At 47.9% G+C, this 14,660-nt stretch overlaps 1 protein-coding gene across 1 annotated transcript; it reads right to left on the bottom strand.

Moving 5' to 3' along the window:
- Positions 1–12,740: 12,740 nt before the first annotated feature.
- On the bottom strand, positions 12,741–14,365 carry LOC121981917 (curcumin synthase 3-like). The gene is made up of 2 exons (XM_042534700.1): positions 14,011–14,365; positions 12,741–13,904 (listed from the first exon to the last, which is right to left on the bottom strand). Exons 1-2 carry the CDS (start codon positions 14,186–14,188, stop codon positions 12,910–12,912), a joined length of 1,173 nt encoding a protein of 390 aa, XP_042390634.1. The 5' UTR covers positions 14,189–14,365; the 3' UTR covers positions 12,741–12,909.
- Between the last annotated feature and the right edge of the window lie 295 nt (positions 14,366–14,660).

Raw genomic sequence — 14,660 nt, 5'->3', positions numbered from 1 at the left:
TTCATTTCTTCGGCCGGTCGGTGGGAGAAGTTGTGATACTTCTGGCACGAAAGGCAGGTAGATACTGTCCGAGTGGCGTCTGTTTGTAAAGTTGGCCAAAAGTATCCGGCCAAGAGGATCTTCTTGGCCAATGAGCGCCCGCCCGGATGCCCCCCGCATGATCCTTGATGTACTTCCTGGAGGATGTAAGCTGAGTCCTCCGAGCTTACGCATTTCAGCAACGGGCGCAAGAAAGCTTTCTTGTAAAGCTGATCTCCAATGAGTGTAAACCGACCGGCTCTCCTTCTGATGAGCCGGGCTGCATATTCATCGGATGGTGTGGCGCCCGAACGGAGGAATTCTATGATGGGTGTCCGCCAATCGCTGGGAAATGTGAGACCTTTCATCTGGTCGACGTGCGCTACCAACAGTACTTTTTCGATAGGTTGCTGTATGTCTACCGGCGTTATTGAGCTCACAAGTTTGGCTAACTCATCGGCTGCCTGGTTCTCCGTTCGGGGAATTTTCTGAATAAGAACCTCTCGGAAAGTAGCTTTAAGTTTTTCGAAGGCCTCAGCGTAGAGTTTAAGCCGAACGCTGTTGATTTCAAAGGTGCCAGAAAGTTGCTGAGCGGCCAACTGTGAATCTGAATAGAGTGTCACCCGACCGGCTCCCACATGCCGTGCTGCCTGCAATCCGGCTATGAGGGCCTCATACTCTGCTTCATTGTTGGTAGCTTTGTAATCCAGCCGGATGGATAAGTGCATCTTTTCTTCTTGCGGTGAGAACAGCAATATTCCAACTCCACTTCCGAGCCGAGTGGAAGACCCATCCACATATATTCTCCACATAGCTTCCGGCTCTGGCCTCTGCACTTCCGTCACAAAATCAGCCAAGGATTGCGCTTTGATCGCCGAGCGGGGCTGGTATTGGATGTCAAATTCACTCAGTTCTGTCGTCCACTTGATGAGCCGTCCGGACGCTTCTGGATTCAACAGTACTCTTCCTAGTGGACTGTTCGTCCGGACAATGATGGGGTGAGCCAAGAAATATGGTCGGAGGCGCCGAGCGGCTAGAACCAAAGCAAAGGCCAACTTCTCGAGCCCAGTGTAACGAGATTCGGCATCTTTCAAGATGTGGCTCAGAAAATACACCGGCTGTTCCTCGCCGCTGGACCTTACAAGTGCCGAGCCTACAGCATGCTCGGTTGAAGACAGATAAATATAAAGTGACTCACCCCCGATCGGCTTGGCTAGTATAGGCAGAGAATTAAGATATGTCTTCAATTCTTCGAATGCTCAGTCGCATTCCTCGTCCCAGTGAAATTTAGTTGCCTTGCGCAAAATTTTGAAGAAAGGGAGGCTCCGGTCGGCAGTTTTGGAGATGAATCGGGACAATGCGGTTATCCGACCGGTCAAACGCTGCACTTCCCTTGTATTTCTTGGAGGCGGCATGTCTTGTAGAGCTTTCACCTTGCTGGGATTAGCTTCAATTCCCCGCTCGGTCACTATATACCCCAAGAAACGCCCTCCTTTTGCTCCGAACAGGCACTTCTGGGGATTTAGCTTGACTCCATATTTGCGTAGCGTTCGGAAGGTTTCTTCCATGTCCTTGAAGAGATCGGCCGCTCGGGTGGTTTTGATAAGAATGTCGTCCACATAAACTTCCAGATTCCGCCCAATCTGCTCTCTGAACACTTTGTTCATCAAGCGTTAATAGGTGGCCCCGGCATTCTTCAATCCGAACGGCATCACATTATAGCAATAAGTGTCGTCGGCCGTCACAAAGCTGACTTTTTCTTGATCTTCACGGGCGAGCGGCACTTGGTGATAGCCCTGGTAGGCATCTAGCATACAGATTAATTCACAACCGGCCGTGGAGTCCACCAGCTGATCTATTCGGGGCAGAGGATAAAAGTCCTTGGGGCATGCTTTGTTCAAGTCCCGAAAATCAATGCAGACTCTCCACTTGCCGCCCGGCTTGGAGACTAATACTACGTTAGCCAACCAACTCAGAAACTGTACTTCTCGTATATGGTCGGCCTCCAGAAGCTTCTCGACCTCCGTCCGGATGATGGCGTTCTGCTCAGCGCTGAAATCTCTTTTTCTCTGCTTTATTGGCCGAGCGTCCGGTCGGACATGCAACTCATGCTGCGCTATGCTCGGCGAAATTCCGGGCAATTCATGTGTCGACCAGACGAATACATCATGATTTCGTTGGAGGCATTGGATCAGCTCCTCCTTCTGCTTCTCCTCCAGATCAGAGGCAACAAAAGTCGTGGCTTCCGACCGGGTCGGATGAATCTGCACTTCCTCTTTTTCTTCATAAATTAAAGAGGGTGGCTTTTCGGTGATGGCATTTACCTCGATCCGGGGCGTTTTCCGAGCAAAATTGGCCTCTGCTCGGACCATCTCGATGTAATATCGCCGAGCTGCTAGCTGATCTCCTCGTACTTCTCCCACATGGTCCTCCACGGGGAATTTGATCTTCTGATGAAAAGTTGAGACGACCGCCCGGAATTCGCTGAGTGCCGGTCGTCCCAAAATGACGTTGTAGGACGAGGGAGAGTCAACCACCATGAAGTTTGTTGTTCTCGTCCTCCTGAGCGGCTCTTCTCCCAGCGAGGTAGCCAGCCGGATCTGGCCGACCGGCTGAACTTTGTTACCCGTGAACCCGTAGAGCAGAGTCATCATAGGTAGCAGCTCGGCTCGATCAATTTGCAGCTGATCGAACGCCCTCTTGAATATGATGTTGACTGAGCTCCCTGTGTCAACAAATACGCGGTGAATAGTGTAGTTGGCTATTACCGCATTGACGAGCAAAGCGTCGTCGTGAGGCACTTCAACTCCTTCCAAGTCCCCGGGCCCGAAACTGATTTCAGGTCAGCTTGCTCGCTCTCTACTGCAACCGACGGCATGGATTTGGAGCTGCCGAACGCTCTCCTTTCTAGCTCGATTGGAGTCTCCTCCAGTCGGCCCGCCAGCGATGACATTTATCTCGCCTCGGGAAGTGTTGCTTTTATTTTCCTCTTCCCGAGCGGATGGTCGGGACCGTTCTCTGGACGCTCGGCGATTCTCTCGCCTGGGAGAGCGATGTCGATCAGGAGTCTGTTGCCGTGGCCTATCAACTCGAGTCCGATCGGCTTCCTGAATTCTCTGTCGCCGATCGACTGAGGGAGATCGCCGTCCAGCACTCCGTGGCACAGGATGAGCCACGAAGGGAAGACTTCGACAATCCCTGGTGTTGTGCGTATCCGTCCGGTGGAAGGAGCAGAACATCGGGGTCCACCTCTTCTTCGGTTTGGGCCGGGCGGCGGCTACCTCCTGCACATGGGACCGGACATGGGAAGATCGGATTGCTTCAGCCCTTGGTCCTCTAGGCGGCTGATGAGCGGCGTGCTGTTTCCGCTCGGCTGGAGGAGGCCGCTCGGCGGGAGTTTCTTTTTTCCTGGCCGCCTGTGCTTCTTCCACGTTAATGTACTCGTTAGCCCGATGTAGCATGTGATCGTAATCCCGGGGCGGCTTTCGGATGAGCGATCGGAAGAAATCTCCATCCACTAGGCCTTGTGTGAAGGCATTCATCATGGTTTCCGAAGTGGCCATTGGAATGTCCATCGCCACTTGGTTGAATCGCTGGATGTAAGCTCGAAGCGATTCCCGGGCCTCTTGCTTGATGGCGAACAGACTTACGCTTGTTTTTTGATAACGCCGACTGCTGGCAAAGTGGTGGAGGAAGGCCGTTCGGAAGTCCTTGAAGCTTGTGATGGATCCGTCCGGCAGCCTTCGGAACCACCGTTGAGCCGATCCCGAGAGAGTGGTGAGAAAAACTCGGCACTTTACTCCATCTGTGTATTGATAGAGGGTTGCCGTATTATCAAACTTACCCAGGTGATCATCCGGGTCGGTTGTCCCATTATACTCGCCGATCGTCGGGGGCGTGTAGTGCTTGGGCAGAGGGTCTCGTAGAATGGCCTCTGAAAATTGGCGATTGATCCGCTCGGGCGACGCGTCCGCTCGGGGGGCTTTCCCCTTCCTGTCGTCTCGTCGAGGCATCTCCTTCGAAGAAGACCCCTTATCTCTGTGAGTTGGTAAGGCTTCAGGGGTGCGGAACAGAGCCCGATGAAATGCGACGGTGGCAGGTGGTGCTTCCGTTCGGCCACCAGATGCTGATGTTGCTTGCTGCTCCGGCCGCTCGGATGCGGCTTTCTGTTTTTGCTCCACAAGTTTGGCGGCCCTTATCTCGACCAGAGCGTCGAGTTCTTCCGTCGAAAGCGTCACCGTGTGTTGTCGTCCAGCCTCATCCATTGTTTCCGGTCGGATGCAGGAGTGTTCCCACAGACGGCGCCAAATTGATCCTGTCTGAATCACCGAACCAAAGGACGCTGGGCACGTGGCGCGCTCCTAGTCGAGGACGTAGGCCTCCGTCTGGTCGCACGAATCTTCGACGAACCTGCACAGAAGTCGGGCCGGGAAGGGTTCCCGGCGTCGACCCTCCGACGCTCAAGTCAGGCAAGCAAATAATGCGAAAGGTGGCTCTAGAGATGATTTTTTGCGTACCTGCGGCGAAGTAAGAGGCTCTATATATAGAGCGAGGAGAGAACTAATGCACGTTCACCGAGGTACAGGCATGTCAGCAACTCATACCTCGGTATGTACTTGTCAGAGAGCTTACCTGACACCATACCGCTACAGTCGAAGCATGTCTTCGATGGGACAGCAGAATCCCCTGTCACAAGATTTGGGGCATGGCCTACAAGTGAAACATACCTGCTGTCAGAAAAAGACCTCCCTTGTCCTTTTCCCCTTTACTACAGATCTAGCGTCCGGCCGGACAGCTCCCTCAACATCCGGCCGGACATATGCGGTGGTTTACTTAGGGAGATTCTCCATCACATGCTTTATGGGGACTATTAGCAGTGTTACCTTATGGCTTTGGCCGAGCGTGGGGTCCGTTCGGCCCACGACCTTTTCCCCTGAGCGCCGGAACCTTGCTTTCGACAGGGCACCTTTAACCATCAGCCGTATATCGTCCGGTCGGCAAGCCGATCGGACCCATCCCTCTCCGGGCGGACGACTACCACCATGGCTTCCACGTGGCGTTGACTTCCCATAGCGGGGCCCCCTTTCTTACTACCGGATCAAACGACATTATAAAATGTCAGGAAATGGAGGAGGGTCTAAGATGACATCACTTTATAGGGTGCTTTTGGTAGATGTCACCAAAATGTTAATGTCACCATTGTTGGAACCCCAAGGTTGTTTTGGTGTGATCAACAAGTTAAGTTAGGTCCTGTGTATTTAACCTTGTGTCTAAGTGTGCAGGAGCTTAGGAACACAGGTACTCGAGTGGAAGACGCAGCTAGCGAGAAGGACGGCACGCTGTGCGTCCGAGGGACGAGGTGCTGCGAAAGTACACCGGCGGACGAGAAGGAAGCGCGGTGGTTCCGAGGGACAGCCGAGGCGGAAGATTGCTCGGGGAGCAAGAGGCGCTAGCGAGAAGGTCGGCGGCAGGGGCGAAGCTGCGGATGAGTCTGTTGGCGGGCGAGAAGGAAACACGCGGCAATTAGACGAGAAGCCGGGAGGAAGCACGCTCGAGAAGACCGGAAGTTGGGTTGGGTGAGCCCTTTTCCGGACAGAGATCACCCAAGCAGCGGATCCGGAGGAGAACCGGACCGAGCTGAACCGGAGAAGAGGGTCCGGATGAAAAAGTCAACTATGTTGACTTTCGAGTCGGCGCCGGGCCAGGCGCCGGACCCATCCGCGCCGGAACCTTCCGGCGCCGGAGCGATAATGTTGACCAGATCGAGAATTATCTCGATCTGAGCGTTGGGGATAAATTTTATCCCCAGGCGCCGGAACCTTTCAGGCGCCCGGACCAAAACTATATCTTGGTCCGAAGCTTTAAATCAGTTCGAAATTGTAAACAACACTTGTGTGCTTCCATTTCTTTGATTAGCTTCTTTCTTTTGTGCCTACACTGCTGTAACGAGGCTTCTCCGCTTGAAGGAGTTTTTAGTGCAACAATCTTCCTTGGATTAACAACCTCCCGGTTGTAACCAAGTCAAAACCGGTGCCTCGTTCTTATGCTTTATTTTCCGCTTAATCTATTCTTTTCAAGTGTTAGCTTAATTGTCAGAAAGGGTTGTGTTTTACTCGGGGCTATTCAACCCCCTCCAGCCGCATCGGTCTTACAAGTGGTATCGGAGCGAGGAGGACTAACCGCGAGCGAAGCAACAAGATGGCGGATCCAACATCCACGCACCAAAATTGAAGGAAGTTAGCTAGCTGGAAAAAGCGAATGGAGGTATTTCTTGAAACAGTTATGATTTATTACTAACAATGGAATTTGGCTATGAAGCACCGAGGGCAAAGCAAGAAATCAATGGTCAAAGAAGGAGCGGTGACCACGTGGCAAAGCGAATTTCATCCGCTAAGTGTACTTCCAACACAAGAAGTCAATCAGTCGGTACCTACAACTCGGCAAAGGAGCTTTGGGATAAATTCCTTGAGTTACGAAGGAACATCCGAAGCCAAACTTGCAAGACGGGATTTACTTAAACTCACAAACCTCGATTTGAAGAAGGTGAAACAATTGCACATCTACACTCGAGGATTCAGGAACTCATCACCGGACTTACGAATCTCGGAGAAGAGGTAAGTAACAGATTCGCTAAGGTATGCCTAAATTCCTTTCCTAGAAACTCAAAATGGGCATCACTAGTAGATGCCTTTTACATTTCAAAAATCTAGAAAAATTTCATTAGACGAATTATTTTCAACTTTTGAAGTGCATGAGTCAAGATGTGCAGTCCGAAGGAGCCCAAGAATAATGTCGCCCTTAAAGCTTGAGAGACGAACGAGTCGGAATCTTCTCTCGACGACGAGGAAATGGTAATGATGGTAAGACGATTTAAAAATATTTGTAAATCTAGGAAATCTAACCATCCGCAGGGAAGAAAGAAAAGAACCATCCGCTGCTACCATTGCGATGAAGAAGGGCACGTTATGGACAATTGCCCTAAACTGAAGAACAAAGGGAAGGACAAGGGTAAGAAGCCTATCCAAAAGCGCAAGGCCCTAAAAGCGACGTGGGACGATACGTCGTCGGAATCAGAAGTCAAGGAGTTCTCCGGGCTCGCGTTAATGGCGAGTCATCAAGACGACGACTGCGAATCAAGCTCTTCCGAAATGAGCATCGAAAGCATCAATGAAGGGGGAGCCACGTCCGAAGAGAGCAGCAGTTCAGGGGGAGAAACCGACAACGAGATCGACAAGGTAAGTGAGGTACGATCTCTTCCTCCTAATAAAATGTTTAAATTCATTAAAATTTTAACAAAAGATTGCTGCAAATTAGAAAATGAAAATAAAAATTTAAAAGCAATATTAGAAATGCTAGATAAATCAAATTTAGAAAATGAAAAATTAAAATTAGAAATTCAAAATTTAATTTTTCAAGTAGAAAATTTGAAAAACTCTGCTTGCTCATCTAAAACCAATTTTAGAAGGTTCAATAATTTGAATTGGTATTATAGATATCACCAGGGACAAATTAAAAATATCTCTAGAAAATATGTCCCTAAAAACTTTTTAGTTAATCCAGTAGGTTGTAACTTATATTGGGTTCCTAAATCATGCTTAAATTAATTTTAAAAGTAAAATTAGCGCTTTAAGTGAGAAAATTAAATAAAGAATTTCTTTATGAGGCTTTGTCTAAGGAAGTGGTTGTTGCTCCAATAACCAAGAAGTCCTAGTGCCTCGCCACGACCTGGAAGCCAAAATATTGAAATAAATGTTTAATTAACTTACTAATGAAGCATTAATACAAGAATTAATTAGTGCTTGAAAAAGGTTATTCAAAACATTTTATTTCAATTTACCTACTTAGAATTTTGTTATTTTTATATTCTCAAAAATTATTTTTTCCTAAGTTAAGAACTTTTTTTTTTAAACTAGAAATCTCAGCTTTAATTAATTAGAAAATTTTCTAAATTTCTTAAAAACTTAGATTTTTTTATATTTTCTAAGTCTTTAACCCTTAGATTATTTTTCTTGGAACCCCATTTTTTTTGTGATCAAAGGGGGAGAAGGGAAAGTATAAGTCTAGGGGGAGTTAGATAGAATTTAATTTTTTTTTCTCTATCTTTTTGCACTTAAATTGCAATTTAAGTTAATTTACTTAATTCAATTTTATGTATGTTTTAACCCTAGCTTAACTTGGGTTGATCACACCAAAAAGGGGGAGATTGTTGGAACCCCAAGGTTGTTTTGGTGTGATCAACAAGTTAAGTTAGGTCCTGTGTATTTAACCTTGTGTCTAAGTGTGCAGGAGCTTAGGAACACAGGTACTCGAGTGGAAGACGCAGCTAGCGAGAAGGACGGCACGTTGTGCGTCCAAGGCCGCGGAAGAGTACACCGGCGGACGAGAAGGAAGCGCCCGGTGGTTCCGGGAAAGCCGGGGCGGAAGATTGCTCGGGGAGCAAGAGGCAGCTAGCGAGAAGGTCGGCAGGGGAGAGAGCTGCGGATGAGTATGTTGGCGGACGAGAAGGAAACACGCGGCAATTCCGAGGGGCGAGAGCCGGGAGGAAGCACGCTCGAGAAGGCCGGAAGTTGGGTTGGGTGAGCCCTTTTCCGGGCGAGATCACCCAAGCAGCGGATCCGGAGGAGAACCGGACGGCGGGCTGAACCAGAGAAGCGGGTCCGGATGAAAAAGTCAACTATGTTGACTTTGAGTCCGGCGCCGGGCCCGGGCGCCGGACCCATCCGGCGCCGGAACCCAGGCGCCGGGCGATAATGTTGACCAGATCGAGAATTATCTCGATCTGAACGTTGAGGGATAAATTTTATCCCCAGGCGCCGGAACCTTTCAGGCGCCCGACCAAGGCTATAAATACAGCCTTGGTCCAGAAGCTTTAAATCAGTTCAGAAATTGTAAACAACACTTGTGTGCTTCCATTTCTTTGATTAGCTTCTTTCTTTTTGTGCCTACACTGCTGTAAACGAGGCTTCTCCGCCTGAAGGAGTTTTTAGTGCAACAATCTTCCTTGGATTAACAACCTCCCCGGTTGTAACCAAGTCAAAACCGGTGCCTCGTTCTTATGCTTTATTTTCTGCTTAATCTATTCTTTTTCAAGTGTTAGCTTAATTGTCCGAGAAAGGGTTGTGTTTTACTCAGGGCTATTCAACCCCCCCTTCTAGCCGGCCGCATCGGTCTTACAACCATAAATATGCTATAAGGACATTTATGTGTGTCATGATAGACTAATTTTCTTGTAGTGTCTCCTCCAATGACTTGCCTTACTTATCATGCATAATCGCTTGACTATACTTTGGTCCACCAGGTCTTCTTGCCAATTTTAGGTCTGTGGGCCCAAATGGACTTCGGCCAGTTGTCAAGTCTCGCGGACCCAGCGAACTTTCAGCCAGATATGGGGTCACTGCCTGACCTATCTAGACTTCTACATCAGCTATCAGGTCCTCCAAAAGTTAGATTTCAGTCTGATGTTAGACTAGTCAAAGTCATGCACACTTTGTAGAAAAGTTAAATCACAACATATCTAACTTTAATCCATTTGTCATTAATCAAAATTTAAGTTTGATCATTTGTACCAACTGCACCAATAGTTACCACACACTGTGCCAAATTTCTTCCTGTCTGCAATCGGTGAAGACGAACCACTGATGAGATGGCTTGTCTGCTAGCTGTAAGAAGATCTCGAGGGGGAATTCCAAGCTACGAGTGGGCTTGCCACGTCATAGAAAATCAAAGGAGAAAGAAGACATCAGTAGACGGGCTGGGATGGGGTCCCCAGTGTAGTTACTCCGATGCTCAAGTTAGTGAGGGGGCCAAGTAGCAATAATCAAATGACAATGATGGGGAATAGTAAAAAGCAATAAGAGAGCTTACTTGCATGGGAAGAAGGGACCCCTTATATATAGTATTATTTTTCTTAGCACGAATAACGAGACATGTTATTAAAATAAGGTCAACCATACTGACATTTTGTCATCCTTCCCCAATTGTACCGACCAATTCTACGTATAGATGGTGGAAGTATCCATTCTATAGGATGCACCAATGATTCTCTGACAATGGTTACACATGATGTTAAAAGCGCAGACGGTGGGCGCATGGTATCTCTGGCGTAATGCCCAGGGGTCGATTCTCAGGAACTGACGACCTGGGGTTTACCCCGCCATGCGCCTATGGCCTATGTACCTGCATGAACCTCTCTCCATATCCGTGGGGTCGGCACTAGGGGGACCGCTAAGGTAGCAGATCTACCTTTTTTGTTAAAAGAGTCATTGGGTCGATGAGCTGTTGGTTAGTATCCCTTAATGGCGGGTCTTTCGGGGCTTTAAGGCATTGATGGACTCTAGTGATGTTAATCCTTTTCTATTATCCGATTGGACCTCCCCATCCAAAAGGTCTGATTGGCTATGAGGGACTAAGTATCAGTGTGGTTGGGCTGACTATCAATGATTCAATCCATTTGGTGGTTCCCCTCTGCTCGTCCTAGAAGTCCGGTCGGACTTAAAGAGAAAAGTCAAGTTTATCGAATCCACGGGTCAAGTGTTCACTCGGAGCCTTACAAGGTAAACATTCGCTTGGGTTTTTTCAAGGGAGCCTACCCAAGGTTGGCTGATTGGTATTTTTTACAAGTGTTTGATCGGGACTCCCGGCTTACTCCCTCCCTCTCTTTGAGAGTTTAGGCTAGTCTTTTTGATCCTTCTCTACAGGGTAGCTCGAGGCCAGATCGTTCAAATTACCCCCTTAGGGACTTTGACCGCCACGTTCCTTAGGAGTTTGACCATCATATCACTCTATTCGCCTGACTTCCACACTCACACAATGAGTGTCCCACCCTATTCGCTATATTAGTGGTGATTCTTTCATCCACTTGCAATTAAACAAGACATCCATTTTCACGTCGCGAGCACCATGAATCATGTTCCTCTTAGCGTATAACTTAGGTTTGTTAATATACTATAATTAATGAGTTTTTTTTTATGGTTGTTTCAAGAGATTGTGCTCCAATATAACTGTCTCCACTAATAAACTTGTGATATGTAAACATGATATTGATTCCCCTTGAGGTCATTCTTCTTAGAATTCTCAAATTTGAGCCCTGTAAATTGTACGTTCAACTCGAGTTTGTAATAAGATTCTTCCAAGCACTCAATTGTAGGAGAGGAACCTATGTCAGTTTTTTCCACTTAAGTTTAGATTCCCCATTTCTTCAATGCGATTAAATATAGAATAGAATAACGCTATTAACCTATGTCAGTTATTTCCACTGAAAAAGAATAGAACCTGAATGGAATTCTGCTTTAATTTGAGAAGAAAAAAAAAAGATTTGATATATCAGTAGGTTGTTAAAAACAGTTATGTGGTTTACTTCATCAGAACAAAAGATGGGCCAAGCAATAAGCGAGCTGCCAATAGAATCCAAGTCACTGTTCTGCTTGGTGAATTATCATGACATTTGGTTTTCTAATGAGGAAAACCAACTTACTTTTCAGGCTTTTCTCCAACACTAGAGAATGCAAGGAAGAATTAACACTGGTACAAGACCTTTGTGCTTCTCAAAATTTTGCAGATTGGACATGGCTGAGAAATATTATTATTGTAATAAAATGAGGATCCCCTTCTATGTCAAGAAGATCCAATTCCATACCTGAAGCCTGTCTATGACTAGTTCTGATGGAAGAGTTAGAAAATTTGTAGCCTCGGATAAAAAAGTCTTCGGACTATTTCCTCTCTTTTTTTATCCAGATTACCTTCCTCTCTTTCTCATATATTTTTTTTCCATAGAATATTTAATCATTCCTTCTCATTGTTACCGTTGGGCCCCTGGACTATAGCCCGGATAGGCCATAAGTGGCTCCGCCCTTGTCTAGTTCAATAGATCGAGTGGCTCATATCCCACTCGTAGATTACGATATATCTCAAAAAGAGTCACAATCATAGATGTTGGTAGATTACGATAAGCTTCAATATTAATTAATAGGAGGAAGCTGAGCTTCAGTTGTGACCAAGTCAGAACGGGAAAGCTGAGCTTCAATACTTAACCTCTTGACCTTTATTTCATCCGCAACAGTAAACTCATTGTAGTTGTTAGCCTGCACAACTATCCGTGCACAATTCTATGGACGATTGAGTGAACTCGGAACATCTGAAAGTGAGTCGCACATCCCTGATTTCCAAACCTCCCAAGTTCACTGAGTTGTCGATGAAGTCGCACACGGATGGATGTGCAGATTAATACTGCTAATGAAATCACATTTCAGAGTAATTGTACTGAAAGTGCGTGTCACGATCAAAAGGCATGATGCGCAACCACTAATCCCTGGTCAGCACACATATTTTATGAACAAAAGGGTGTACCTAATCAACTTGCCAGTAAATTGATCGGCGGATGTATACGTCAGAGAGGTTGAGTATCGACATCCGGAGAAAATTTGGGTGGGGCCATTTGATAAACTATTTGACCAGGCTGCCAACATTTACCAAATTTTCCCACCCCGTTCGCATAAATTAAATAGTCCTTCTATATCTAATCAGATATCAAATTTTTAATTGAATTCAGATAAAATTATCATCCAGCGAATCAAATAAATATCAACCATAATAATTAAATTTTATTTTTTATTATATAATCATTTATATTTATATATATTAAAATATAGAACACGTAATGCTGGCGACGAATGACGATGTGGCTTCAAGTTCAACAGGTGTTCGTTGTCGTGACGCTGACTTAGTTGTGATAGAAGAAAACATCGGCCGGCAATTGCCAATTTTACGGTAATAACGTCGTAATATAAAAGTGTACATGCGCACGCAGGCAAGCAACTAAAAACAGTCAACAAATAAACTGCTTCCGTCTCAGTTATCGAGTGGGCCCCACGAGTGCTGGTTAGACGTACGCGACTACGGTATTGGTAGACTGCGTAGCACGACAGTTTCTATGGTGAGTCCTGGGCCAAACCCAAACAGGACTCCCCACTCCAGGCCTTCGCCGGTGGTGGCCCGCCCCTCCGCCGCCGACCGCTTCCTCACCTCGTCCATCACGAAGTACACGGTGGCGCTCTGCATGTTGCCGTACTCGCTGAAGACGTGGCGTGCCGTGGCGAGCTTCCCCTGTTTCAGCCCCAGCTTGGTCTCTATGGCGTCCATGATGCCCCAGTTCCCCGGGTGCGCCACCCAAAACACGTCGTTCCACTCGGTTATCCCCAGCGGCTTGAACGCCCGCGCCAGGCTGCTCTGGATGTTTTCCGCGATCAGCTTCGGCAGCTGGTTGAAGAAGTGGAAGGTCCAGCCGATTTCCCTCAGGTGTCCCCCCACCGCCCTCTCGCTCTCCGGCACCGTCTCCTGCATCGCCGCCGCAATCTCGTAGATGGGCCTCTCGACGCCAGGCAGGGGGTCGGCCCCGACGACGACAGCCGCTGCGCCATCGCCGAATCCCGCCTGGCACGCCAAGGCCTCGAAGTCGCCCGCGTCGGGGCCGCGGAAGCTGAGCACGGTGATCTCGCAAGAGACGGCGAGGACGCGCGCGCCGCGGTTGTTCTCCGCGAGGTCCTTGGCGATGCGCAGCATCTGCGCGCCCATGTGGCAGGCCTGGCTGTAGAGCATGAGGCGGTTGACTGACAGGGGGAGGCCGAGGAGCTTGGCAAGGCGGTAGTCGGCGCCGGGCATGTCGATACCGCTGATGGAGCAGAACACTAAGTGGGTGATCTCCGACTTGGGGTGGCCCCACTCCTTGATCGCCTTCTCCGCCGCCTCCTTCGCCAGCTTCGGTATCTCGTCCACCACGATGTCCTGCCGGTCGTCGAAGGACGGCTCCATGTAGGAGCAGAGCTTGGGCCTCTGCTTCAGAATCTCCTCCGTCAAGTGCAAGTACCGTCTTTTCACCCTCGTCTTCTCACCTTTTTTTTTTGGGGGGGTTAAAAATTAAACAACAATAATAATTAATTAACTCCCTAATTTCATTTGAACTGACCAATAACCAAAAGTTGGGTGAGAATCAATTACAGATAACACGGAATTTGTTCTTCAGCTCGTGCTTGTCGTCGGAGTTGGTGACGCGGAAATAGAAGTCCGGGTAGGAGGTCTGCTCGTAGAGGTTGGGCGGGTTGGCGGTGCCGACCGCCATGATGGTGGCCGGGCCTTGAGCCCGCTTCGCCCTGCGCATCGCCTGCAGGCTGCCCATCGCTTAATAATCCAATTGACGAATTAAGCAGCAGTCGATCGATCTATCGGCCGGAATAACAATTAGATCAGCTCGATCGATTGTATTCCTTCCTTCCTTCAGCTGTGCGCTGCCTAATTTATACACAGAGAGTTGCCTGCCAACCTCCGTATAGAAGAAGAGAGGCTGAGACCAAAGAATCAAAGTTATGGGAAACCATCGCTTTCCGGAAGAATAATAAGAGCAACAGCTAGCTAGGAACAACTTCACGAATGATAATTTGTTTTTGCCCTCCTTCATTTTGGAATAAATTTGACTTGGACGGAGCCTCTCCATCTCACCCACCGCGGGATCGTAGCCTGCGCGCGAGAGTCATTGCTGCCCACTTAAATTGATGAATCAGGAGTCCACTCACGGCTACAGATAAAGATTGTGAGGCAATTAATTAATGCATGTCGCTTAAAAACAAAAAAAACAAAAAAAAACAGCTACC

The sequence above is a fragment of the Zingiber officinale genome, chromosome 5A (genome assembly GCF_018446385.1).
Source record: "Zingiber officinale cultivar Zhangliang chromosome 5A, Zo_v1.1, whole genome shotgun sequence".
NCBI classification, from domain to species: Eukaryota; Viridiplantae; Streptophyta; class Magnoliopsida; order Zingiberales; family Zingiberaceae; genus Zingiber; species Zingiber officinale.
Note: the sequence above shows the minus strand (reverse complement) of the source record. Positions and strands in the feature narration are given on the sequence as shown.

Excerpts from the sequence above, each read along its gene's own strand:
- LOC121981917 (XM_042534700.1), bottom strand. The coding sequence starts at position 14,188 with ATGGGCAGCCTGCAGGCGATGCGCAGGGCGAAGCGGGCTCAAGGCCCG. Across the intron at positions 13,905-14,010 it reads GAACAAATTCCGTGTTATCT|GTGAGAAGACGAGGGTGAAA; the intron begins GTAATTGATTCT and ends CAAAAAAAAAAG.